The sequence below is a fragment of the Lactuca sativa genome, chromosome 8 (assembly GCF_002870075.4).
Source record: "Lactuca sativa cultivar Salinas chromosome 8, Lsat_Salinas_v11, whole genome shotgun sequence".
Classification (NCBI taxonomy): Eukaryota; Viridiplantae; Streptophyta; class Magnoliopsida; order Asterales; family Asteraceae; genus Lactuca; species Lactuca sativa.
Window position 1 is genome coordinate 15977015 of NC_056630.2, and position 26448 is coordinate 16003462.

A 26448-nucleotide genomic window follows, 5' to 3' on the forward strand; every position below is an offset into this window, starting at 1 on the left:
TCGCATACGACTTCAGAATCCGATTAGCAATCCTAGCTCTTATACTCTGCTGTCAACTTTGATCAACTTGTCTTTTAGATAAGGGACCGTATAATCCTCTATTCTGGATATCATGCTGACAATGCTTATTATCCAGCATTTGTTCCTTGATTTCTGATTTGTTTAACATAGAATTTAGTTGAACACATCAACTTCATTCTGACCAGGCCCGTCACATAAGTCAAACCAAATCATCAAGTGGCCAAGATATCACTTTTATTCTCATAGAATAAAAGGAACAGATAAACTTCGACTCATATGCATCCATTATTCACTAATTGAATCACACACAATAATGCATTTTATAACATCAAGTTACTGATGCGTTTACACATTATCAATGCATAACCAACCAGCAAACAACAACCATATCTCTAAGTTTTAAGACTATATGATGTTATCGCTTTGCGATCACTTAAGGTAAAACACCACGACGTGATACAGCAAACTCGGGTTTATTCCAATGCTCAAATCATATTCATAAGCACTCATGAACTTTGCAGCAAACCTTTTCTATGTACAAAACCTTTTAGACAATCTACAAACAATTCATGACAGTCTTCATTCATATCTACTTCCAAAATATGACTGAATGTGGACCTTTTGAATAATCCTATCATTCAGGAAGTCAAAACATGCAAAAATGGAAACAATAGACAAATAGCCAACACAAGATAGTAGCTTTACTCATAAATAATACAATTTTATTTATTCATCAAATTTTATTTATTCATCCAATGCTCCTAGCGTGCTGCAAGTGTTTGACCCTACTCAGTCCCTTCGTAAGGGGATCTGATGGGTTTTCTACTGATGATACCCTCTTCACAACGAGGAGTCCCTCTTCTACCCGATGTCTGATAAAATGGTATTTCATGTCGATATGTTGAGGTCTACCATGATCTCTTGGTTCCTTGGTCAAGGCAACCAGTCCTTCATTATCACAGAAAATTTCCACCGGCTCCATTATGGATGGCACAACTCCAAGGTCTCCAATGAAGTTCTTCAACCATATAGCCTCCTTTCACGCTTCGATCGCCGCAATATACTCTGATTCGCACATTGAATCAGCTACGGTCTCTTGCTTGGAACTTTTCCAAGTCACTGCTCCTCCATTTAGGGTAAAGACGCAGGCCGACTGCGATCGGAAATTATCCCGATCCGTCTGAAAACTAGCGTCACTATACCCTTGTACCCTTAAGTCATCACTCCCACCAAGGACTAGAAACCATTCCTTGGTCCTCCAAAAGGTACTTAAGAATATTCTTAACTGCAATCCATAGAGCTCTACCAAGGTTCCCTTGATATTTGCTGACCATGCTCAAAGCGAAAGCCACATCAGGGCAAGTACAAGTCATAGTGTACATGATAGAGCCTACTGAGGAAGCGTAAGGTACTCGGCTCATGTCAACTATCTCTGCCTCTGTACTCGGGCTCTGAGTCTTACTCAGCTTGGTATTGCTTTGGATTGGCAACTCCCCTTTCTTGGAATTTTCCATACTAAAACGCTTTAGTACCTTATCTAAGTATGTATCCTGACTGAGTCCTCTCAGTCTCTTTTCCCTGTTTCTTAATATTCTTATTCCCAGAATATAAGCAGCCTCTCCGAGGTCCTTCATAGCAAAACATTTCCCAAGCCAGGACTTGACCTCCTGCAAGGTTGGGACATCGTTTCCTATGAGCAGTATGTCGTCGACATACAATACGAGGAAGCTCACTATACTCCCACTGGCTTTGACATACACACAAGATTCATCTTCGCTTCGCAGAAAGCCAAACTCTTGAACCTTCTCGTCAAAACAAAGATTCCATCTATGAGACGCTTGTTTTAATCCATAAATGGATTTCTCAAGCTTGCATACTCTATTTGGATGCTTCGCATCGACAAAACCCTCTGGCTGATTCATGTAAACATCCTCAGCCAACTTTCCATTAAGGAAAGCGGTTTTCACGTCCATCTTCCATATTTCATAATCATGAAACGCAACTATTGCAAGCATTACCCTAATAGACTTTACCTTCGCAACTGGTGAGAAGGTCTCATCATAGTCAACTCCAGGAGTCTGAGTAAAGCCCTTCGCAACCAATCGCGCTTTATAAGTATGCACTTTCCCATCCATGTCCGTCTTCTTCTTGAAAATCCACTTGCACACGACTGTATTACGACCCGGTACATTATCAACCAAATTCCAAACTTGGTTGTCGTACATGGACTGAATCTCGCTGTCCATCGCCTCTTTCCATTTCGCAGACTCCGGGCCTGCCATGGCTTCCTTATAGCTGCTAGGTTAATCCAAATTTACTAGGGTACTATCACTAATAAATGTATCCCTTTCAGTAGTAATATGAAAACCATAAAACTGGGGTGGAACACTAGCCCTAGTGGAATGTCGAAGAGGTAAGGGCTCGTCAACCGGTTCAACATGAGTTTCCTCCTCAAGTTGAGTGCCAGTGTCAGAGGTTCCTTCATCGCTTTGATCTTGAATCTCTTCAAGTTCAATTTGCCTCCCATTGTCTTCTTGGCTTATCAATTCCCTTTCTTGAAAAACTCCTCTTCTAGCAACGAAGACAACATTATCACTCGGTCTATAGAAAAGGTAGCCAAAATACTTCTGCGGATAGCCAATGAAATAAAACTTCTCACTACGAGGTTCTAGCTTGTCGTGACTCTCTCGTCTTACGAAAGCCTTGCAACCCCAAACCTTGATATGTACCAACAAGGGAGCCTTCCCTGTCCACATCTTGTGAGGAGTCTTGGAAACCTTCTTGGTGGGAACTAAGTTAAGGATATGGGCGGTAGTCTCTAAGACATACCCCCAGAAAGCTATTGGTAACGAAGTCCGACTCATCATAGAACGAACCATGTCCAAAAAGGTCTGATTACGTCTCTCAGCCACACCATTCAATTGTGGCGTCCTCGGAGGCGTCAATTGCGAAACGATTCTGCATTCTTTTAGATAGTCGTGAAACTCATGACTTAGGTACTCTCCTCCTCGGGCTAACCGAAGCATCTTGATTTTCCTGCCCAGCTGATTCTGAACTTCATTCTTAAACTCTTTGAACTTTTCAAAGGTTTCCGACTTTTGCTTGATTAGGTAGATATATCCATACCTGCTATAATCGCCTGTAAAAGCACGTAGAAGCGGCAAGCCTCCCTTGTGGTGGATCTAAAGGGCCTACACACATCGGTGTGTATGAGATCCAATAAACCCTCACCCTTTCACAAGTGCCAGTAAATAGTGACTTGGTCATCTTCCCAAGTAAACAAGATTCACACGTGTCATCGTCCCTAAGGTCGAATGACTCCAACACTCCATCCTTTTGGAGTTGGGCTATGCGTTTCTTGTTGACATGGCCAAGGCGACAATGCCACAAGCATGCTTTGTCTAGACTAGTAGACGAATCAATATTCAAAACATTATTTCCTAAATTATCAACAATCATCACAGATTCACAAATCCCGTTACAAGGTAATGCATTGAAATAAAAGACACCATTCAAATAAACGTTAATAGAACCATTACTATTATGAAAAGAATATCTGAAACCTTGTCTAAACAACCCATGAAATGAAATAATGTTTCTTGCCATATCTGGCGAATAACAACAATTGTCTAAATCTATCCCTAACCCATTACTCAACATTAAAGAATAAACACCGACTTTGGTCACATGAGATAATCTTCTGTTTCCCATAATCAGGTTCATCTTTCCATGCTCCACCTCCTTACTTCTTTTTAGGCCCTGCATATCAGAACAAATGTGGTAACCACACCCTGTATCAAGAACCCATGAAGTAGCAAATGATGATTTATTAGATTTAATAGAATACATACCTGCAAAGGTGGGATTAATCTTCCCATCTCTTATGTCTTGCAGATATTGTGGGCAGCTTCGCTTCCAGTGGCCCTTTTGGTGGCAATAGAAGCACTCTGCTTCTTTGGGATCGGAAGAGGGTTTAGCAGCACCGACTTTGGTCCCACTTGAGGATGAACCATCTCGGGGCTTCCCCTTATGGTGGCTCTTACATAGAGCCTTCCTCTTTTTACCATTTCCTTGACCTATCGCCATCACGGGAGCGGCCATAGCAGGGGACGGTGCAACGGATTTGTCTTTGAGGTTGCTCTCAGCAGTCCTCAAGAGTCCTTGGAGCTTGCTCAAGGAGACCTCCTCTTTGTTCATGTGGTAGGTCATCCTAAACTGGTTGTAGCAGGAGGGCAAGGAGTGGAGGATTATGTCGATAGCCAAATCCTCATCAAACTTAACATTAATTTTGAGAAGACGATCAACATACCTCTGCATTTTCTGCAAATGAGAGGTTAGGGATTCTCCACTCCCCATCTTAGCGGTGATCATGTTAGTAATGATCTCATAGCGCTCTTGACTCACGCTCTGGTGATACCTGTCCAACAAATCCTGATGCATTTCATACGGATACATGTCCTCATAGCACCTTTGGAGTTCGAGGTTCATGGTGTCCACCATGATGCAGTGAACTTTCGTGGCATCACACTCGTGGGCCTCAAAGGCGGCCAGTTCTTCAGGAGTAGCAACATCTGGGATGATCTTTTCAAGCTTTTCATCAAGGACATATTCTTTGTCCTTATAGCGTGTGATCATTCGAATATACCTCATCCACTCGTTGAAGTTTGAACCATCAAATGTCACTTTCTGACACAGGTTCATCAACGAGAATGACCCGTAAGCGTTATTGTTGTTGTTGTTTGCAGACATCTGAAAAAGAAAGGAACAAAGTTTGATTAGAAATGAATCCCTAATTAAACACCTAAATGAGAAATTAGGGCTAGGATCCAACAACATTATTTAGAACTTATAAAGGGATGCCGTACTCTAAAAGTAAATAATTTGAAGGTAAGTGAATGACGATTCACTAATTCTCACCATGAAAAACAAAAAGGCAATTTAGGTTTTAAATGTATTGAAAACTCCTAGATCTTTGAGATCCATTGAACTTTTCAATGACATGTTTAAATATCGATATGCATTTCAAATTTGCGACTGGGATACCGAGGATAGCAAACAAATTGTGAATAACCATGCGAATCAACATGGTGCACTCAATGTCTCTATCACCTAATCAATGTGCCGGTAAACCACACATGCTCCATTGATCTATGACAAACATCGAGTCACCCTTCGCTACCAATGTCATCCCCAAATTGATGTGCCGATTAACCACACGCGCTCCACCAACGTTTGACAAGGGTACGATGTATAATTCCATGGATTAGCATCATTCTCACATTTTGCCCTAAAGTAACTAATATTGGGAATTTGTAAAAACACGTAGTTACTTTGTATCTTACATTATACTTTTAATGAGGAGAGGGTTGCCCTATCCTACCCGTTCGGCTAACGACCCTCCACCAGTCAAGCAAGCGGTGGGTGTGAGTGTACACCCATTAAGCGTCATTTTATAGGCAGCAACCTTATACCCACCTTATAGACTGGCTTCGTGAATGAGGCCTACTAACGGCAAGACTAGCATTTTAAGTTATATATATATATATATATATATATATATATATATATATATATATATATATTAATTAAACTTGTAATAATATATAATAGTATAGGCTTGAATTTTAAACTTGTAAAATTCTAAGGGTTTGAAATTTAAATTATTCAAATTTAAACTTTTAATCACAAAATTAAAATTTCAAAACTTGAGGGCAAGTTTTTGAACTTTTCAAAACACAAGGGATCAAATAACAAATAATTCAAATTAAACAATTAATTTCATAATTATCTATATTTGACCTAATCTTATTTTAGTCATTAGATAATTACTAAATAACTTTAAATAATCCATATTTATCATATAAACAACCAATATTTAAAAGATCTGAAATTATCTATTGTTTTGGCAAGGATAATCATTTAATTAAGATAACATTCGGATTTTAACTTCATAAAACAATTTAAGCATCAAATCCAAGTCAAAACAGCAGCTATATCCCGAAATACCCTCTGTCTGACGCACAAACTCGCCGAGTTAGACCTAGACTCGTCGAGTCCAGATACTGACTCGCCGAGTTGTGTCGGGCAGAGGCAAAAAACTTGATTTTTAGCAAACAAAACAGTTAAGCATCACATACAATTGAAACCAATCAAGGCTTTGATACCACTAATGGGTTTTATGTATAAGAAACATTCCTATGTGCTCATACAATCCCTAATGCTTGGATCTAGGTTTCTCTATTATACATGCTTTGATTGCAAGACTTACAAACCTAGATCTATCATATATAATTCGAAATTACGATAAGGAAAACAGATCTAAGTGGTTTACCTCTTCCAAGTAGCTTGAATCCTTGTAGTCTTCTTGATCTTGAGCTTAGAGTCACAAATGCAACTCCTCTAATGGTTCATAACCCCCACAAGCAAGAAGGCAATATGAGAGAGGGTGAGAGATGCTAGAAATCGGCCTAGGGTTCTCTTTGAATCAAGTGGTAGCCAATTTCAAAGCCCTAGGGGTCTTATTTATACTTACAGGCTACTAGGGTTTCAGTCTAAACCCTAATGGACAGCTTAGCCACCAAGCAGCCCAAGGAACCTTCTGGAATAAGGCCTTGGACGAAAATATGATGGATACCCATCATAATTTCGTTCCCCCTTAAGTCCATTAGGTTTCCTTAACCCAAAACTCCACTATCATACATTTGACAGTTTATACCCGTTTATTCAATTAATCTCTTTTGGTCACCAAATTAATTCCTAATTAATTTATGAGCAATACTAATTAAATAAATATGATTTCTCCTTTAATATATTATTCTTATAATATATTAATAAACCATAATATTCTCTCTTTCTCCTTAAATTACTTTGTCAAGTTGCTTTGGAGAAGGCAACCCAAAAGGACCATGCACAACCGGGTCAAGTACATACCAAATATAGTTACGGGCTTAGACACTATTCCAACATTCTTACCACACAATCCACGAAGGTATCCTTAGCCCTACTCTAGGATGCATTTCACATATCAACATACTAGTTGCAATACATACACATGGTAAATTTTTGGGAAACACTTACTTGAGCTCGGCCGATCGCACGCATTGCACTCTCCCTTCTTACTTAAGAAAACCTTTTTTCATAAAAATTTCAGTTCTTTTTTTTTAATATTATCATTCCTCAGTTTGAGTTTTGACACACCCGAGAGGATGACTGAATCCCTCAAACTAAGGCTTTGATACCAACTTGTAACAACCTAAAAACCAGATACAATTTTTCATTTTAAAAACTAGGAATTACATTCATAATTTGTTTCCAAAAGCCCATTACATCATAACATGTCAAATTATCAGAGTATCAATATTAAGGAGTGCGGAAAACGCTGGAGAGTGAATGTTGCGTCATCAAGTCGGACCCTTCCCTTTAGATCGGAAGTACCGGAAATCACCAAATACACTATGAGCAAAAGCTTAGTGAGTTCCCAAATGTCACATAACATACAATCACGGAATACCATGCAATATACATATGATTGCCATGGGCTACCCCCATGGTCTTTTCCTGGAATGCCAAAGGCTACCTCTATAGTCTGATATCCATGTGTCATGGGCTACCCTATGGTCTTCCATGCCATGGGCCACACCCATGGTCTTCCGTACAAGTGCCACGGGCTACCCTCAGGGCCTTCGGACAATTAAATACATAGACAACTGTCAATCTACATGTCAAGTAATGGGCCGACATTGGTGCCTTCGACCCAACGATATAGTGAGAAGACTCACCTCAATCTGCTGAGAAATAATAACTACTCGGCTATCGGTCCGGAAATCTCACACTGTAATATATACAAATTACCCTAATTAGAATTATGACACAAACCCAATCAAGAGCCCAAAATCCCTAAGTCCAAACTCTTCAAATAAGGCCCAAAAACCTTTCTCCTTTAATTGGTCCCACTATCCTTGGTCTAAAAGCAATAACGGGCCATCATGCCCTAAAGGCCCAACTATGTCGCCTAAGGTTCATTAGCAAGTACAAAGCCCATTCCAAGACACACAAGGCCCACGAAAGAAAACTAGGCCCACCTATCCTAAACGGGCCAAGGTCGAAAACTAGATGAGGCCCAAGAGTCCTAAAAGTTCAAAACTCGCCCATCAGCCCAGTGGAAGTATGTTTAGCATACACCATCGGTACGCTTAGCGTACGTGGTCTTCAAGCGGTACACATAGCGTACATATAAGTACGCCCAACGTATAAAGCTGCTAAGTACATTCAACCATTAAGGGCTTAATCTATGCAGCCACTTCGTCAACTTCCAAATCTTGGTCATTTTAAGGGTCCTAGGGCATAAAGTTGGCAAATTTATGCCTTTTCATGCATTATGGGAGCCCAACATCCCATTTTGTCCATTAAGACTTACTTTAAGAACTTAAAGCCATGCATGGTGCCATAACAACCATCAAGATTACATTTTATGCTTCTAACATGCCAAAGGGACTCAAATCTAACATTTCTAACCTCTGGAGTTGCTCAAACTCACAAAAGATGATTCATGGACCAAAAATGAACTCATTACCTAACCCTAACTCAAACTAGCAAAAGGATTAGAAAGGTATGAACTTTTTACATCCAAAAGCTTCTCAAGGTGATGTAGATGCACGATCTAAAATCTCAAACACGTCCAAGACTTGCTCACCATCTTCTTCTTCTTGCAAACACACCAAAAAGGGATACTTTTATCACTTCAAGCTCAAAGATCACCTCTAATGGCAACTTAGGGTTTTTAGGGATGTTTAGAGGCAGTGGAGGCTGTAAAGAGTGAGGTCCAAAAGTCATAAGTGATTTTAAATAGGGCTTAAGTATGAAGATTAGGGTTTTAGTCTTTAGGACACGTATGCCCGCGTACATGTTTGTACGCCCCACATACGAGGCTCAGCTGCTCGACCAAACGTGCCCATGTCGCTAAGCGTACATGCACGTACGCCCAGCGTACGGAGGGTCTCTTTTGCCACCTTTATTAATATCAAGGACTTGAAAAGGAAATACCTGGAGTCAAATGTTACACATAATACACAATTCCTATAGAGACAGAGAGTCTTCATGCATATAAGGAAACAATATCTTCTATTTAAAACAACTTGATCATCACCACAAAGTCTTCAAATCATCTTCTTGGTATTCTCGTTTCCTTGAGTTATGTTGTCGAGTCTTTAAAACCGCATGCTGAAGCTATCAACGTAGACACACACGTTGAATTCATCAGCGTCACATGTTGGCAACTAGATGCCGCTAGTTTGACTCATCAAATTATTGGGTTTGACCCAAAAAAGTGTTACAAATACCCTTCTGGCTTATATGTTTTGTGAACTAGCATTTCAAAGATTTTCAACTGTTTGGGGAGTTTAACCTTAAACATGGATTAGAAAAAGAATCCATAGTCTTAAAAGGTTCGACTCGGTGATTAACTCACTAGACTTTCCAAGCCTAACATATTTTTTGACGTGTATTCAAAACATGACCATTTCCAAGAAATTGAAGGTTAACTTGTAAGGAAGGTTTAAAGGCTATTAAAATGTGATTGTTGCTTATATATTTGGTTTGTACAAATTGAATATATTATAACACATTTTTTATGGCATGAAATATTTTAAAAGTATTGAGATCTTATTTTTTCGCAAATGTGAGATTTAAAACAGTAAAGTTGTTTTTAAGTGATTTTCAATAGTTCGTATAAGGGGTGTTTCAAATTGGATGTAAAAATAGGATGGACGTATATATGAATATGATTGATTGATGATCAATGGATGGATCGATTAAATTGATGGGATTGAATGATTGGATTAGTGTATATATATTGAATGGATTAATAAAAATCCACAAAGTAGGTCGATGCATTAATAGGATAAATTGGACTAATTGATGAAATAGTTAGATGTAATGGATCAATGAGGGATGGATCAATTTAATCACATGGGTGGATGTGATAAATGTATATGGATTGAATATATTAGGATGGATTTGATGAAAGTAAATGGATTTAATATATTAGGATCAAATGGACTGATTGATAGGATGGATGCATCATATTGAAGGATCAAGGATCAGATGGATAGATGAGTACAATATGTGGGGTGGATGGATGGATCGACCGGTTAGACGGGATGCCTTAAATAGGATAACACTTTATATGTTGGAAGCTTAGACTTAAGATCAACTGAATACTTTTAACAATAACCATCATCTTGGTGGCTCGCCGGGTAAAGCTTGGACATCCCATAAGGAGGTCTCAAATTCAGCCCTTGGGGTTTCAATCAAATAATGGTGTGGAGAAGGGTGCTTGACACGGTAACGAAAGGGACTGTTTAGTATTTAATGCTAAATGCGAGCTCTCTCCCTCAAACCTTGCAATATCGAGAAGTCGCAGTGTTGTAGTGGATGATAAGGACCCCATAATTCTTTTGAATCCTTTTCACAATCTTTTTTTTTTCACACTTGCTTATTGGCCTAATGGTTATTGTTCTTAGCAAAAGTTTATGTGGTATACTTTACCCGTTTTACAAAAGATATACTATCTCGTAAGGCCGTACGGAGCGTCGCGGGAAGGGGGTGCTGGAGTCATTCCCGCACATTGGAACACCGTACAGCCCCAATGGGAAAGGAGGTGTGGGAAGGGAGTGAGGGATAGAGACCCCACATTCTCTCTCTTGTTTTGATTGGTTAGTTTTTTTTAAATATTTGTTAAATTATATACTACTAAAAAATTATAACAAAAAAATATATCAAAATTCATGATTTTTAATTCCCTACAAAATAAATATAATATTTGTATGAAATATATTTAAAAAAAAAAGAGTGAAAGATTATTTTTATACACACCATGCGTTTTGATGAGGGAAAGAAAAGTTGGGCAAATGTCATATTAGCTCATCAAACTTATTGTGTTGTTTTAAAAAGCCACTCAATTATTTTTTTTAAGATTAAGGGAATGAAGTCCGAATTTACCGTTTTAAAGGTCCTTATTTGACCTGATACCGGTATCCAAGTAAAACTTATCGGGTTTTCCTCAAATCCGTTCTCGATCTTTGTTTTCTCTTCCATCGTAACCACCTGCAACTCGACCATGTTTTAATACGGGTCTCTCTCATTGCTCTAATCTTCATTGCCATCCGAACACCATCGTTAGAACCGGATCACTTGTCAATGCCGACACCCATCATCTTCCTTCAAGCAACAACCCACCAGATCGATGCCTTCGATGTTCACCTCCTGCCTCCGCTCCGATATCCTGCTGCTACAGGTGGTGAGCTCCAGCAAAGAACCAAACAAAAAAAACAAGTCATCTCTAGGAGCATTGACCTACAGTCGTCGATCTCTTTTTTGTGTTCGATCTCCGATACATTCAATTCCAAACAAAAACAAAAAGAGAAACTGGACCCATTTCATAAAATGGTTTGCAATATTATATTTGGGATGGACTATTTCTTTTAGGCATCTCAAAAACTAGCTATTTTGGAGAGGGGAAACCTGTTACAGTGGGAGGATGTTGGAGGTGATGACGTTACATTTCAAATTAAAACCTGTTATAGTGGGTCAAGTGACATTTTTAACAGGTCAAACAATAGTTTATGCCTTTAATGTACAAAAAAAATTTGTGACCTTTTAAAGTAAACACGAAAAGTTCAATGGGCTAATATGACATTTGTCCATAAAAGCAAGAAACAAATGTGACAAACAAAAAAAAAAAAAAAAAAGGAAAAACTGCAATAAAGTCCCTACATATTGGCCTCATAATCGATTTAGTCCCTATATATTTTTTTTATTCAATTAAGTCCCAAATATCGATAATCGTATTCAATTTAACCCTTTGACCCGGTCAACAGGTCATCCAACTTTCAAAAATTACATTTTTGGCCCAGATTTCAAAATTTATTACAAATTTGGTCCAAAATTTACACTTTTGGCCCAGATTTTAAATTTTTTTTTTTTACAAATTTGGTCCAAACTTTACCTTTTATGCCCAAATTTTAGAATTTTATTATGAATTCATCCTAATTTTAGTTTTTTTTACAACTTTTTTTTCAAAAAATTGTTTCTAATATATTTTTTCTTTATAACATCATATTTATACAAAAAAAAAACGTATTTTCACATAAAAATCTTAATATTTTATATATAAAAACTTTCTTCAAAAAGTTTTTTGTATATGAAATATTTAGTTATTAAAATAAGTATTTATTAAGTATATAAATATATAGAAATCCATTTTTATAAAAAAATGTATACAAAAACATATTTTACAAAAAAAATGTATACAAACACCTATTTTATCTATATATTTTTTTTTATAAAATCTTGTTTGTTTATATTTTTTTTTTATAAAAACGTGTTTGAATATTTTTTTTTATATAATACGTGTTTGTATACATTTTATAAAATGTATACAAACACAATTTTATAAAATATATACAAACACGTATTATATAAAAACTTATTCAAACACGTTTTTATAAAATGTATATGAACACGTATTATATAAAAAATTATTCAAACACGTTTTTATAAAAAAAATATAAACAAACACGATTTTATAAAAAAATATAGATACACACCTATTTGTGTGCATATATATATATATATATATATATATATATATATATATATATATATATATATATATATATATATATAAAGGTGATAGGTGTTTGTATATATATTTTTATAACTAGATATTTCATATACAAAAAACTTTTAAAAAAAAGTTTGTATATAGAAAATATAAGATTTTTATGTGAAAATACATTTTTTTTGTATAAATATGATTTTATAAAGAAAAAACATATTAGAAACAATTTTTTGAAAAAAAGTTGTAAAAAAACTAAAATTAGGATGAATTCATAATAAAATTCTAAAATTTGGGCAAAAAAGGTAAAGTTTGGACCAAATTTATAAAAAAAAATTAAAATTTGGGCCAAAAGTGTAAATTTTGGACCAAATTTATAATAAATTTTGAAATCTGGGCCAAAATGTAATTTTTGAAAGTTGGATGACCTGTTGACCGGGTCAAAGGGTTAAATTGAATACGATTACCGGTATTTGGGACTTAATTGAATAAAAAAAATATATAGAGACTAAATCGATTATGAGGCCAATATGTAAGGACTTTATTGTAGTTTTCCAAAAAAAAAAAAAAAAAAAGAGATCCCATATACCTTTGGGTCTAATACTTAATACTTAACAACCATTTTATGTTTTTGGGTGTATAAACGGTAAAGTAAAATTGCCAAAATAAGTGGTGATATAATATTAAACAATAACACATAACACAAAAGTAATTTTTTTTTCCAAAATCGCTTTATAGTCACACTAGGATTTTGAACAAAAAAAAAAAAAGAAAGAAAGAAAGAAACCTATTTATTCTATAATAAAAGTAATCACAGTGAATTTAGATCGAATTAGGTGTGTATTATGATCAGTTTATAGCCTGGTGTATATGTAGTAGGATTACAAGACTGTGAACCTGGACTTATGCGAGGCCATATTCATCATGACTAAACATCCCCTCAACCTCAAGACAAATGAATCATTAATGAATATTTCATTCCAACCGTGGTTAGTTTATATAACCATGGTTATACTTGATCAGTTTTGTTTTCATTTAAATGTTTCCCTCTCTATTTGACTTCAACCATGAGTGAAGGAAATGGAAGCTTTGGTATGCAGGAAGCACGGAGATCCAACAAACCCACCGGATTCTTCCGAAAACAGCCCTTTGAGTGTTTCAACTTCTCACCCTATCCCCAACCTCATTTCTCCCACTTCTGTCAGAGTTCGAATCAAGTCCATCAGCTTGAACTATGCCACCTACCTGCAAGTCCTCGGGAAATATCAAGAAAAATTTCCTTTGCCTTTCGTTCTCGGCTCTGATTACTCCGGCGTAGTCGAATTCGTTGGTCCCAATGTCACCAAGTTCAAAATCGGCGATCGGATCTGTGCCCACGCTGGTGTGGGTTCTTTCGCACGAGGAGCATGAATTGTGAGTGATCGTTTATTTTTCTGTATCCAAAGTTTGATTAAAAATTTCCCTAATTTTGAGTTTCACTAAGAAATTGAAGGTATGGGGTTCCTGATGGATGTGATCTGGTGGCTGCTGCTGCAATTCCAGTTGCATATGGAACATCTCATCAGGCGTTGGTTCATAGAGCCAATCTCAAATCTGATCAGGTATCAATCACTACCAGCTTCTCACTTTAATTTGTTAACTAAGCATCTGACTTCGGTATTCAAAGACTGATGAATTTTTTTTATTTTTATTTTTGCCTGCAGGTGTTGCTGGTTCTTGGTGCAGCTGGAGGTGTTGGTCTTGCAGCTGTTCAGATAGGAAAAGTTCGTGGTGCCATTGTTATTGCTGTTGCTAGGTGTGTAATTCCTCTAAACTTGTCTTAGTTTTTCTAACACCAATTCTGAAAATGATTCTGTTTGAAATCTCAGAGGAACTGAGAAAGTAGAGTTCTTGAAGTCGATGGGTGTGGATCATGTTGTTGACTTGAGCAAAGAAGGTGTTATTGAAAGTGTAAAGTCATTCTTGAAAACAAAAAAGCTTAAAGGGGTTGATGTTGTGTATGATCCTGTTGGAGGCAAGCTTATGAAAGAAAGTATGAAGTTGTTGAACTGTGGGGCACAGATTTTGGTAATAGGGTTTGCAAGTGGTGAAGTCCCCGTTATTCCTGCTAATATTGCTCTTGTTAAGGTAAATATATAGTTTTCACCCTTGTGGTGTGAAGTGGGACCCATAAAATGGGATGAAAGTACTGATTTTTTTTTTTTAAGAATTGGACAATTCATGGAGTCTACTGGGGGAACTATGAAACAAATAGACCGGGTGTAGTTGAAGATTCTTTGAAGGAGTTGTTATCTTGGTTGGCAAGAGGCTTAATTACCATATATATGTTTCGTTCATACAAACTTCAAGAGGTAACAAGAATTCGATTTTGGATATTGTAAAAATGTCTAATATGCTCTTTACTAATACTCAAATAAGAGAACCTTATGCGTCTAAAAATATTGTTGGCAGGCTTACCTTGCATTTTTGGAGATCAAGGATCGGAAAGTAATTGGGAAGGTGATGATTACTGTAGATGATCCTAAAACCATACCTTCTTCTAGGCTTTAGGTTGTTAGGTGTGTGCAACGCCCAAAGGCGGCTTTAGCAAAAAAAAAAAAAGGAAACGGCATTGCAGATGTTGTGGTGGTAATGGAAAGTAACGGACATGCCTATAACGCGCAAAAACGATGAAGGGGACAGTGTTTGTGCCGTCATAATGCGCAAAAATGTCCCACCGGCAGAAGTCAAATAAAATCTTTTAACTCTACTCGAATTAAATTTGGATTATGAGTTTTTTATTTTAAAATGAAAAATGTAAGTTCATAATCCCAAATGAAGTTTTTATATTTTTTTAGAACGGCTCACAAATGTATACATATCTTTATTCATAAATCTACACATTTCGTCTACAACAAGATTTGTATGCTCATCCTTTGACTTTTGTTAACTACTGATACCCGCTAGGCCAAATGTCTTTTATTTATGAAGTTTTTTCTTTAATTCGAGTGTTTTTAATGCTAAAAGTTCAAGCTCCTAAATTTTTTCAAAATCTCGTTGCTAAACATGTTTGTTTTGACTCTCAAACAAGTGTCTGGGTAATATGTCTACGTTCTGAGTATGTGGCTTCAAAAATACGGGATCTGAGTATGTGGGTTAAAAAATACGGGAAGTTAAAGAGTTTTAAGTATTTTGTTTATGTTTTGATGTTTAACCATATTAGAAAGTGGCAATTGAATGTGATTCCTTTTACATAAAAAGAAAAGTGACAATTTGGATCCTAGTATTCAGGGGGAGGCTAAGGTGCTGTTTGTTTTTTCGAAGCGAAAATTCATGAAGTCTGCGGACCACCTCTGCAATCCTCTGTAGCAGAAGAGGTGGAACAAACGGCTGCAGCCTATAATAAGAAGCATGTTTGTTTTTTAACATCTGCAGACTGCTGTAGTAAACTGAAATTTAAATAAACTAATTTTATAAACTGAAAATAGTTCTCAACACCGAAATTTAATAATTCTAGTTTTAAAACATTGAAATAATAATAAAAAGAACATGTAAAAAAACAAAAATATAAAACCTTTTTTTTAAAAAAACTTTAAAAAATGTAAAAGAAGCTAATAGTTTTATTTTAGAAAAAAAAACTAATTTTAAAAAACATTAAAAAAGAAAATAATAAAAAAATTAAGAAAGTATTGCAAACATTGTCTACAAAGTTCGTAAAAAATTACACACGTTAAAAAAGATGCAACTGAAATTGAAAATATTATTAATAAAACGGTAAAAAAATTAAAAAAATCATGTTAAAAAAATCGTGGAAATTATAAAAATAAATTGTGTCACATCCGTAAATAAAAATTTAAGAAAATCAAAGTTTTAAAAAAAATTAAAAAAAAGTTATACAAAAATTCTTAAAAAAACACTTAGAAAAAATAAAAACTGAAGAGGTTAGAAGAGGCAAGTCAAATGTTGCGCCTCGCAGCACACGTGCAGAGGTTTTGTAGTCTGAAGTCTTCCAAAAAACAAACTGCTGCGAGAGGGAAAGTGTTGCGTGTATGCTGCGCCGCGCAACAATAAGTGGTTTGAAGAGGTTTTTACAGAAAAACAAACAACACCTAAGTGTAATTAAGGTGGGTCCAATGTCCCACCTAATTTTTTTAATTGATCTAAAATTTCTAAAGAAAATTTTTAGTGACCTACCTTAAAAAGAATTTAGGAACTACCTTACCTATAAAATCTTTGAATTTGTTTGAATTTGTATAGAAAATTTTCTATAACAAAACTAGTGAACTATATAGTTTTCCATTTTAGACTCACCACTGCTGGTATTAGAAGTTAAGTTAGCATCCAAAATACCAAAGTGTTTCGGTTAAAAGCTTTTTCATGCTACATAATCAAAATAAAAAACTTACAGAAATTTCAGAAAGCTTTTTCATAATTTGAAAATAATAAAAAATAGATATGAACCCTACCAAAATGATTGAAAAACCTAATGTTTGTTATTGGTAAAAAAGTTATGGGCCCCATTAAAGTATTGAAAAATATATCTATTTAGAGGAGAGAGAGAGAGAGAGAGAGAGAGAGAGTAAACTAGGAAGACATTGTGAACAAAAAGCTCACTATAGGTGATTAATTTTTTCAAAACCATTTCATTTTTTAAAAGACTATTATTATGGATTTAAGTTATACCAATGGGTCAAAGATTCAAATCCTATGAACAATTTAAATATAAATATATTATTTTAATCATATAACTTTACCAACAGTTAAATAAAAGCAAAATTACATATATGGTTCGTGTGGTATGTCAATAAGTTATGTCAATGGGTGATTCAAATACTATGAAGAATTTAAATAAAAATATATTATTATTTTAATCATATAACTTTACCAACAGTTAAATAAAGGCAAAATTACATATATGGTTCGTGTGGTATGTCAATAGTTATAGTTATGGATCTTGTTCCTAAAACTATTTTTTACAAGGACGATATGCTCTTGGAAAAGATGTTAGTGTTCTTTACTTGTTATGGTTTGTCGAGGTCAAATGGTCAATACAACAATATAGTTTTACATTAAACATTTCTAAACAAATCTTGATACTTACATTGTCACCATGTGCATTAGGAAAGACAATTGATGACATACTCGTGCTGGTAAATTATATTTGGAAGCTAGTTTTAGAGTGGGTTCGAAGAAACCAACATATAACTTGATAACCAAACATTGGTATCTAATGGGTTCCTTGTAAGATATATGTTGAATCCAAGGCACTCTCTCCAAATAGCTCCTTATCCATAAAAAAGTGACTAACATATACTGAGACATTATAAGATATACTAGTATATGTGGAGTGCAAGACTCTCTATTCAAAATAGCTCTTATGGAGAAAGAAGACACTCCAACGTATATAGAGAGATAAGGGATCATGTTGCCCCGATGTGGGATATAGTAGTAACACTCCATCTCAAAGACGGAGACTCGATGATGTCAAACAATGATGTTTTAAGCTATGAGGTTGTGTAAGTCAACTATATATAGAGACATAAATGAACATGTAGTTCCGATGTGGGATACACCAACAATTTTTAAATTAGTCCATGCAAGAACATGCACCTGAAGTAGAATAAACATCGGATGTAATCAAGGTTCTAAAAGGTGTAAGACGTGGCATGGTGACAAGGTCAAGCCTCAATCTTTATGAACCATAACATTTTTCAATGTGTGATGTAAGGATACGATTTTGCATTGAACTATAATTATATTATCACATAAATATAGATTTATATCAAGTATAACTAGTCTTTAGAAGTGTTATATCAACAACTAATAACAAAAAGTTAACAAAAACACAATACTTGTATGCACTAATGCACGATTAAAAAAAACATAACAAAGAGCAAAACAATATGTCTGAAAAAAAAAAAAAAAAAAAAAAAAAACCCATGCATAACACGCCATGGCACGCCATATCACGTCTTGTCATGTGTCACTCCTAACAACAACGACATGGCGCTTTTTGTAACGGCAGAGTTGCACCTCACGCCTTGGTGCGTGTCATGACGCTCCTTTTAGAACAATGGATGTAATTAAACACATAGAAATAGAGGCAATAAACGGAGTGATGGAATCATGAGACATATTTGGCCAATAAGAATGTTAGACTACATTGTGGACTTGTTTTCCACCATGCTAGATAAAGGTAGCTTGTAGTAGTTGTGTAAAGGAAATGGTTATTGGTTGTGTATATGAATAATATATGGATTTGTTGTGCTTTTGGAATATTATAAGAGCATCTTCAACACACTTTCAAAACCCATTTTCCATTCCATATCTCACTCTATTTTGATGTAAATGAGTAGTATTACTCCTAATACATAATAATATTATTCATTAGCACCAAAACTGAGTGAAATTTTTGGTTGTCAGTTTTAGTCCCTATCATTTTAAGTTTATACAATTTTAGATTATTTTCATTTACTAGATATAATTTAAATATAACAATTACTGCTTACATTATCATTTTATATATTAAATGATGTTAATTAACTATAAATATAATTTTTTATCTTTATGTATCAAATTCATATAAAAGTTAAATGCAATTAAAAATAGTTATAACAAGATAACATATTTTACAGGGAGAATTTGGCTATATCCATGTAAACTTTTATAAGCACACCTATATCCTTGTAAAACTTCAAATTGCATGTATATTCTTATAAAACCTATACACTAACATATATACCAAGCACTTAATTGTTTTGGGGCTAAAAGTTTTGGGCTTAAATGATTTCCATAATTATATGTATATTAAATGATATCCATAATTATAATTCTTTTTTTATGAAAATTAATTAAATTCGTCATTAATATCAGCAATAATATTATTTCAGATTGAACTCACATCTAGTTTTTCATGTATGTGTTTGTATTTTGTTTCATGAACCACTCACTCAAAATACAACAAAGTTGCCTAGAACATGGAGAACGAGAGTGTATGTAGCACCTGGTTCCTGGTATGTAAATCTTATTGAGTATTTTCCTTCTTTTTAGCCTTGGACTCGGCGAGTCATAGGTCCGACTCACCGAGTAAGGACGGGACTCGGGACATGTTTAAGTTGGCGACTCGGCGAGTCACCGCTGTTGGATGAAACCCTAAGTTTCAGGGGTTGCACCCTATTTAAACGATGTTTTGTGCCTCATATCCGCCCCCATTGCGTCCAGAACACTCCCTCTCGAAGCTCTAACTCCTCTTTTGGTAATTTGGGTGATTTTGGTGCATTTCTTTGAAGTTTTGGAGAGAAGAAAAAGGTAGATCAAGAGGAGTGGAAGAAGATCCAGAATCTTTGTGCCATTTCAGAACTTTTAGAGGTATTGGACTCGAAACCCTCTCTGTCCCTTCATTATTATCTCATTGAGAGCTTGTGATAGCCATTTCAAGGCTTCTTCTAGTCTTGACCTTTGTGTAATGAGCTTATAGTATTGAGGGACTTCGGATCTAGGCATGTTTGGGCTCTAAGGGCTCGGATCTATAGCCTTTATGGACCCTCATTTCTTGAAAACCTTGGATCTACCCTTTTAAGTACATTTTGAACCCTAAAATCCGTATTGGTGAATATCTACACGTAAAGTTGGAAACTTTACGTGTGATTTGTGTTCTAGGAGTCCAGATCTGTGAATGGCATGGACTGGAATCGAGCAAATCTGTGTATTTAGTGGGTGCATGGCAACTACTCGGCGAGTCGTTCATGTGACTCGGCGAGTCTGTTCGCGAGTCTCTGAGTTTGTCCCCTTTTCGTAGTGTCGAGTGAGCAGTGAGTCACGGGGTGTGACTCAGTGAGTCGGAAGCTGAACTCATCTATGGAGGAACTCGGCGAGTAAATGCCCTGACTCGACGAGTTCAAGGCAATCTCCTTAGATCAAGAACAAACTCGACGAGTTGTTCATACAACTCGGCGAGTCGCAGCATAAGTGTTCTTCGGATGAAGATGGACTCGGCGAGCTGTTCATACAACTCGGCGAGTCTTAGCATAAGTGTTCATCGGATGAAGATGAACTCGACGAGTTGTTCATACAACTCGGCGAGTAGGATGAAGGACTTGAATATCAGTTTAGAAGGAGAACTCGTCGAGTCGTCGCCTAACTCGACGAGTAGAAACGGGATTCAGGACAATCGTTTGGGTAGGGACTCGGTGAGTTGGAAAGCCAACTCGGCGAGTCGGGTCAACTGAAAGTTGACTCTGACTTTGACTTAGGGCATGATCAGGGGAAAAATGGTCATTTTACCCAAAGGACAGTTAGCAGTGTTTGATTGAGTATGTTGTGGGACTTGCAGCCGGAGGATTTCCGGAGTAGCAACAGCAGCAGTAGACAGTCAGTTCCCAATTAGATCAGCAGCTACTTCGAGGTGAGTTACCTTCCAGTAGCGGTGGGTCTACGGCCACAATGCCGGCCCACCAGTAGGAGTCGTATGTTAGATGATTGTCTTTGTGATATCATCTAGGTTTGCTACTACCTGATATGTTATATGCTAGCATGATATGTTATATGAGATAGAAGTAGAGATCAATTGATAGGACCGAAGGGTAGTTCAGACACCCCAGAAATGTCTGACAGTACGTGATGATATGTTTGCATGCTGGCTTGTTATGTTATATGCGATAGAGGTAGTGGGAGGGGACTAGTCCCCGAGGATCGGTTGTTAGGACCGACGAGTAGTCAGCACCCCATAATGGCTTGACACGGGTAGGACAGCACCCCAGAATGGCCGTACAGGTAGTCGGCGCCCCAGAATGGCCGTACCGGGTAGTCAGGCACCCCAGAATAGCCTGGCAGTAATTGTGTTATGTGTTTGCATGGTCTGTGGTAGGTTGGGGGAACTCATTAAGCTTTGTGCTTACGGTTTTCAGTTTTGGTTTCAGGTACCTCCTCAGCTAGGGGAAAGGAGTCGGCGCGGTAGCAGCATGTCACACACACACACTCTCTTGTTTCCGCAGTTACGAGTTTATTCTGGGATTGATACTCTGATATTTGATTGATCGAATGTTGTGGTTTTCAACTTGGTTTTCGATGTGAAATGGTTTAATCAAACAATGTTTTAACTATTGATGCTTTTATGTAATGTTTTATAACGAAATTTTTGGACGTGAAAATTGGGTCGTTACAAGTTGGTATCAGAGCCCTGGTTTGAGGGATTCGGACACACCTTCGGGGGTGTCTGAACTCAAATCGAGGGATTAAAAGATTTTCTAAAAGAAAATGTTTTCTAAAAACTGAGAAAAGAGTTTCGAGAAAGAACGAAGTGTGTGATGTGCGCGCACTACAAGAAAAAAGGCCTTTTACGATGCGCAAAATACGACGCTCATTGATCTATGTTACGCAAAGGAGAGTGACATTAGAAAAATGTCATCTCTTCAAAAAATTTAAGGATAGAAGACACGCATTATTGTGCGCCCTTAAATTAGTGTCTAAAAAAAACACGGAGGGCACCTATAATAAAATGCGCGTCGTCTAAAAATGTCGCTTTATAATTTTTAATGGAACGCGCGTTCCATCCTTTAACAGTAGGGGGAAATGAAATTCTGAAAAAATTAAAAATCCCGCCTTCCTTTTTTTTCTCCTTTCCCTCTTGCCCTGGACGCTCCTTCCTTCCCCCTCCCGACATTGACTGCTGCTTACTTCTTCCCTCACTTCTACCTACTGGAACCACCATATCTCCCACTCGATGTTGAAATTGGTAGAAAAAGCCCTAATTATACTCTCAAGTCTAAATACAGAAAAAATAGAAGATGGTGAAGAAGTAGCAGTAGAAAAAGCCCTAATCGGAGGTGGTCCTGTTCTTCATTGTTTCTTCGATGTTGAAATTGTTAGAAAAAGCCCTAATCGGAGGTGGTCCTGTTCTTCCTCCCACCACGATTCCCAGCTTTTGTTCGCCGGAACACCGATTCCACCGTGGTTTCTGATCCACGCTGACCAGTCGTCCCAGTCTTCAACGATTTTCTGCCATTCAAATCCGAATGGGTTGAAAAGAAAAGGGGCGAACAGCCACGACACGACTAGGAACCACATTGAGATGGTTAGGTGGCTCTGTATTTGGCGCCGCCGTGGAGAATTGTGCGACCGAAATAGTGAAGTTTGGTGCCAAGAGAGAAGGTGAAGAAGACAGCGGAGAGCTGGAGGTTCATGATTATTAGGTCACCGAGTGCAGTTCTAAAGCCTCTTTCGAGTCCGATCTCCATAATCATCGGTAACGCCATTAAAAGACCAAGTTGAACTACAGATTGAGAAGCCATGGCTGCTTTCAAAGCTTTATCTCCTTGCATCTTTGCTGAATTCATAATCGCTTTTTCTAATCCACTTAAACAGAGATATAATCTCCCGTATAAGAACGCATACACAGTAAGCATCACCATCTGAAACATAAGATAATTTGTCATTTTCTTTAGACTTACATTACAATGAACCCGTATCGTTAACCATTCAAAATTGACATTGAAGAAACAATGAAAAGTTTTTACCTTTTGTTACTTTTCTAACTCGGTTTAAGCAAAAATTCACCTTTTTTTTTACTGGGATTGCAGTTGTGTACTTACAGTGGGCAGGAACATTTTACCAAAGAAAAGAAGGAAGAATGATTTCAAGAGGAATTGGAATTGTGATCATCTGAGACTAATGTGGGTATTTGACCTTGATTGACAAAGTCAATCTTGTTTAATCTCAAACAACAAAGAATTTTCTCGAGTAATTCTTCTGGTTTTTGAGCCTGTATGTTTTTTTTTTAACAAGAAAAAATATTAGGGAGGGAAAAAGTTGTAATAGTTTGAAAGTACATCAACAATTCATGATTAGATTTAGATTACCTAAATTGTTAAGCCAAGATTCATAATCCCGTGTTTTAGACGTTCACAAAATGCATCCAATCCTTTTCTTGCTATGTAACTAAATCGATGAATATCAAGGTCAATTTCAAAAGTAATTTGATCCCTTAAAGAAGTTGTGTTGGGGGCGTGAGAACATGGCTCCATATAATCAACAGAGTGAAGGGGACAAAAATATTAGTACTACTACTCCTCCTGTTGTTGCTGCACAAAGCAAACCAAATCTGAAAAAGATTCAAATGATGTCTAAAACAACAGGTGAAGATAATATTCAAAGCATAAAAACTTATGTTACTGAATTAAAAGAACGTGTGTCAAAGTTACAATACCAAAAACAGCTACTTGTCTGCCAGGTTAGTTACAATTTAGAAAGAAAGTAAGTTTTTACTAAAATTCCGAAAATGCCCTTTGTAAAATTATTGTTTTGGTTTGAACAGGCATTCGAGGTAGAGGAAGCAAACGATGGTGGTGGTGGTGGGGCCTCTGATGAGACGGATTTTGTGGAGGAAATGGAATATCCTATCATGCCACGTCACCTTATGTTATGTCAGGTACCTATGGAACAAGCTTGTACTCCTCGAATAATAGTATTGCAATCACTCATATTACCATAAATTTCAATCCTATAGACTTACAATGCAATTTCATTCTAGGTATAATTCCATCAATGATATACAACCAATAAAACTACTTTTGTCAAACACATATATGTACACTACACTAACGGCACACCTGTTGGATTAGGGTCTGATACGTGTTCTACAGGTGTATAATCGTACTGCCATCCCACTGGATTCATCCCCGTTGCTTTCTATCTTTTTACATTTGGCAATGTCGGCTATCTACGTGTCATTTCCTACAAAATATCCGTTTGTGATAATAATTTAAAAATAAAATAAAAATAAAAAAACTCTTTTGTAAAAATGTATGGGCCGAACAAGAAAGAGTGCATTTTAATTGATTCATCAATTAACTTTTTTTTATAAGGTGTAAGTTAATTATCGTTCGATATAATCGACTTTGATCGATAAAAGTTGAAATGCAATAAATATGATCAAGGTTTTCTAGAGATAATGCATAATTAAAAGGTTCCCTAAATAATGTACTGATGAAACGTGGCTTTCGCATGTCGGCATACTTTTTTGTTTGACTTGATGGGCTTTCTTGGTTAACCACTTAATCTGGACAGCTTAGTGTATCAAAACACCAACCCTTCCCCTACTTACCCTTAATATTTTTTCCACCAACTTCTCTCATGTTAAAATTGATGATGATTATGAAATCTGTTTGTTGGGATGTAGGGTAAAATGGTCATTTGGTCTTAGGGGCTGTTTTATAGTTGCTAACCATTCAGCCACTTTACCATACAAGACTTGATGGGAAAATAAAAGAAAAAAGAAACAGTCCCTGAATTATTTGTATTGATTCATGATTGATACCTTGTGTTTTCCCATTCCAGGTAACAGTTTCCAATTCGAATCCAAACATAGTAATGGTTGGATTTCGTGTCCCTGTGGGGAACACATTAGCAAACCATATACCCTCTGAGATAACAATTTTCCAAAGAGTTATAAAACTAGACGAAGGCATGAGGTCATGGTATGACATCCCATTTACAGTTGCAGAATCCCTTCTAGCTGATGAAGAAATTACAATCTCCATAGGAACAACTTTCAACAGATCAGCTTTACCAAGAATAGGCACTTTAGAAATTTATGGTAGAGTAAAGGATGAATTTGGTTGGAAGGAGAAAATGGATGCAGTACTGGACATGGAGGCACGTGTGCTTGGTAGCAGTTCTTGGGTTTCAGGATCTGGGAAAAAATGTTGCATTGGTCAAGTTACTCCTATTGAAGAACAGGTTGTTTCAATCCGTTTTGCCTAAATGAGAAATATATTATCAAGTACACAAGTCACTTCTCTACTTCAGTTTTTTATATTATGCTTTTACTAATTTACAATCACAGGGACAACAGATGCAAATGAGGAATCTTCACGATCACATGCCATTCTTCGTTTATAAATCTTGCAGGAAATGAAAGAGGTGCAGATACAACTGATAATGATAAGAAAACAAGGTAAAGGTTGGAATATAGAATGGAATGGAATGGAATGAGTCATTCCTTCCATTTCTTCCCTCTCTATTTTTCTCTCTCTTTTATTCTAATGATCAAAGTTCTTGTTTTTAATATCAGTTTCCCTGTTCTCTTTTATACTTGATGCACCTTTTATTTGCAGGCTTGGCCTGTGCGTACTCCAAGGCCTGTTGCTTTCAAGCTTGTTGCTGATACCCCTCTTCTTACTGGACAGGTAAGTTTCAAATCTTTTTGTTGTGGATTTCTTATAGTTTCTTTTTGTTGTGGATTTCTTATAGTTTACTTAGCTTCTTAAATCAAAGAGTATAAAACTTTCCTAATGTGTTCTAATAATTAAGAAAATGGTGTTTTTGATGCTGCATCTGAGTGTAAAAAATAATATTTGAACTCATAAGTTCCTTAATAATACTTTATTGTGTTACATGTACTTTATTACTTACTCATAATATATAATTCAATCTGATTATTGATTATGTTTGGTGAGATCATGTTCTCTGTTCTTGATGCTGCATCTGATAGGGAACCAAAAGTGAGGACTTTTTTTCCCCCTGACACTTGAAATAACAAGGTAAGGAGAGCATTCTAAACATTCTGGAAACTTTAAAAGAAGAGGGAAATAGGGTCTTGTTCAATGCTTTAGCTGTGTTTGCTCTAAGGGAGATCAACTTATCAAAAGTAAGTTACTGTTTCACCCTTTTATTTAATATTTTTGTGATTGAATGAAAGTCTTAATGAAAGTAATTGACAACCCTTTCTCTGTAAATGATGTTGTGATTGTGGGAGAGGTGTTGTGTTTTTCTCTATTGCTAGGTAACCTTCTCAACAACAACATTCTACTTAACCAGGTGAGTAATCAAGATTA

At 36.4% G+C, this 26448-nt stretch overlaps 1 protein-coding gene and 1 pseudogene across 1 annotated transcript; both read left to right on the top strand.

Annotated features, from left to right (window-relative positions):
• Positions 1-13692: 13692 nt before the first annotated feature.
• LOC111919627 (uncharacterized) lies at positions 13693-15534 on the top strand (annotated as a pseudogene).
• Positions 15535-23626: 8092 nt separating this feature from the next.
• LOC111881640 (kinesin-like protein KIN-7A) lies at positions 23627-24342 on the top strand. Its single transcript, XM_052766662.1, has 2 exons — positions 23627-23843; positions 23928-24342. The coding sequence occupies exons 1-2, from the start codon at positions 23628-23630 to the stop codon at positions 24102-24104; spliced, it is 393 nt and encodes a 130-aa protein (XP_052622622.1). The 5' UTR covers position 23627; the 3' UTR covers positions 24105-24342.
• The last annotated feature ends 2106 nt before the right edge of the window (positions 24343-26448 follow it).

What these genes read in the sequence shown, in the direction of transcription:
- LOC111881640 (XM_052766662.1), top strand. Translation starts at nt 23,628, where the DNA reads ATGGCTCCATATAATCAACAGAGTGAAGGGGACAAAAATATTAGTACT. An exon ending in AACAGCTACTTGTCTGCCAG is followed by an intron (nt 23,844 to 23,927) that starts GTTAGTTACAAT and finishes TGGTTTGAACAG; the next exon opens with GCATTCGAGGTAGAGGAAGC.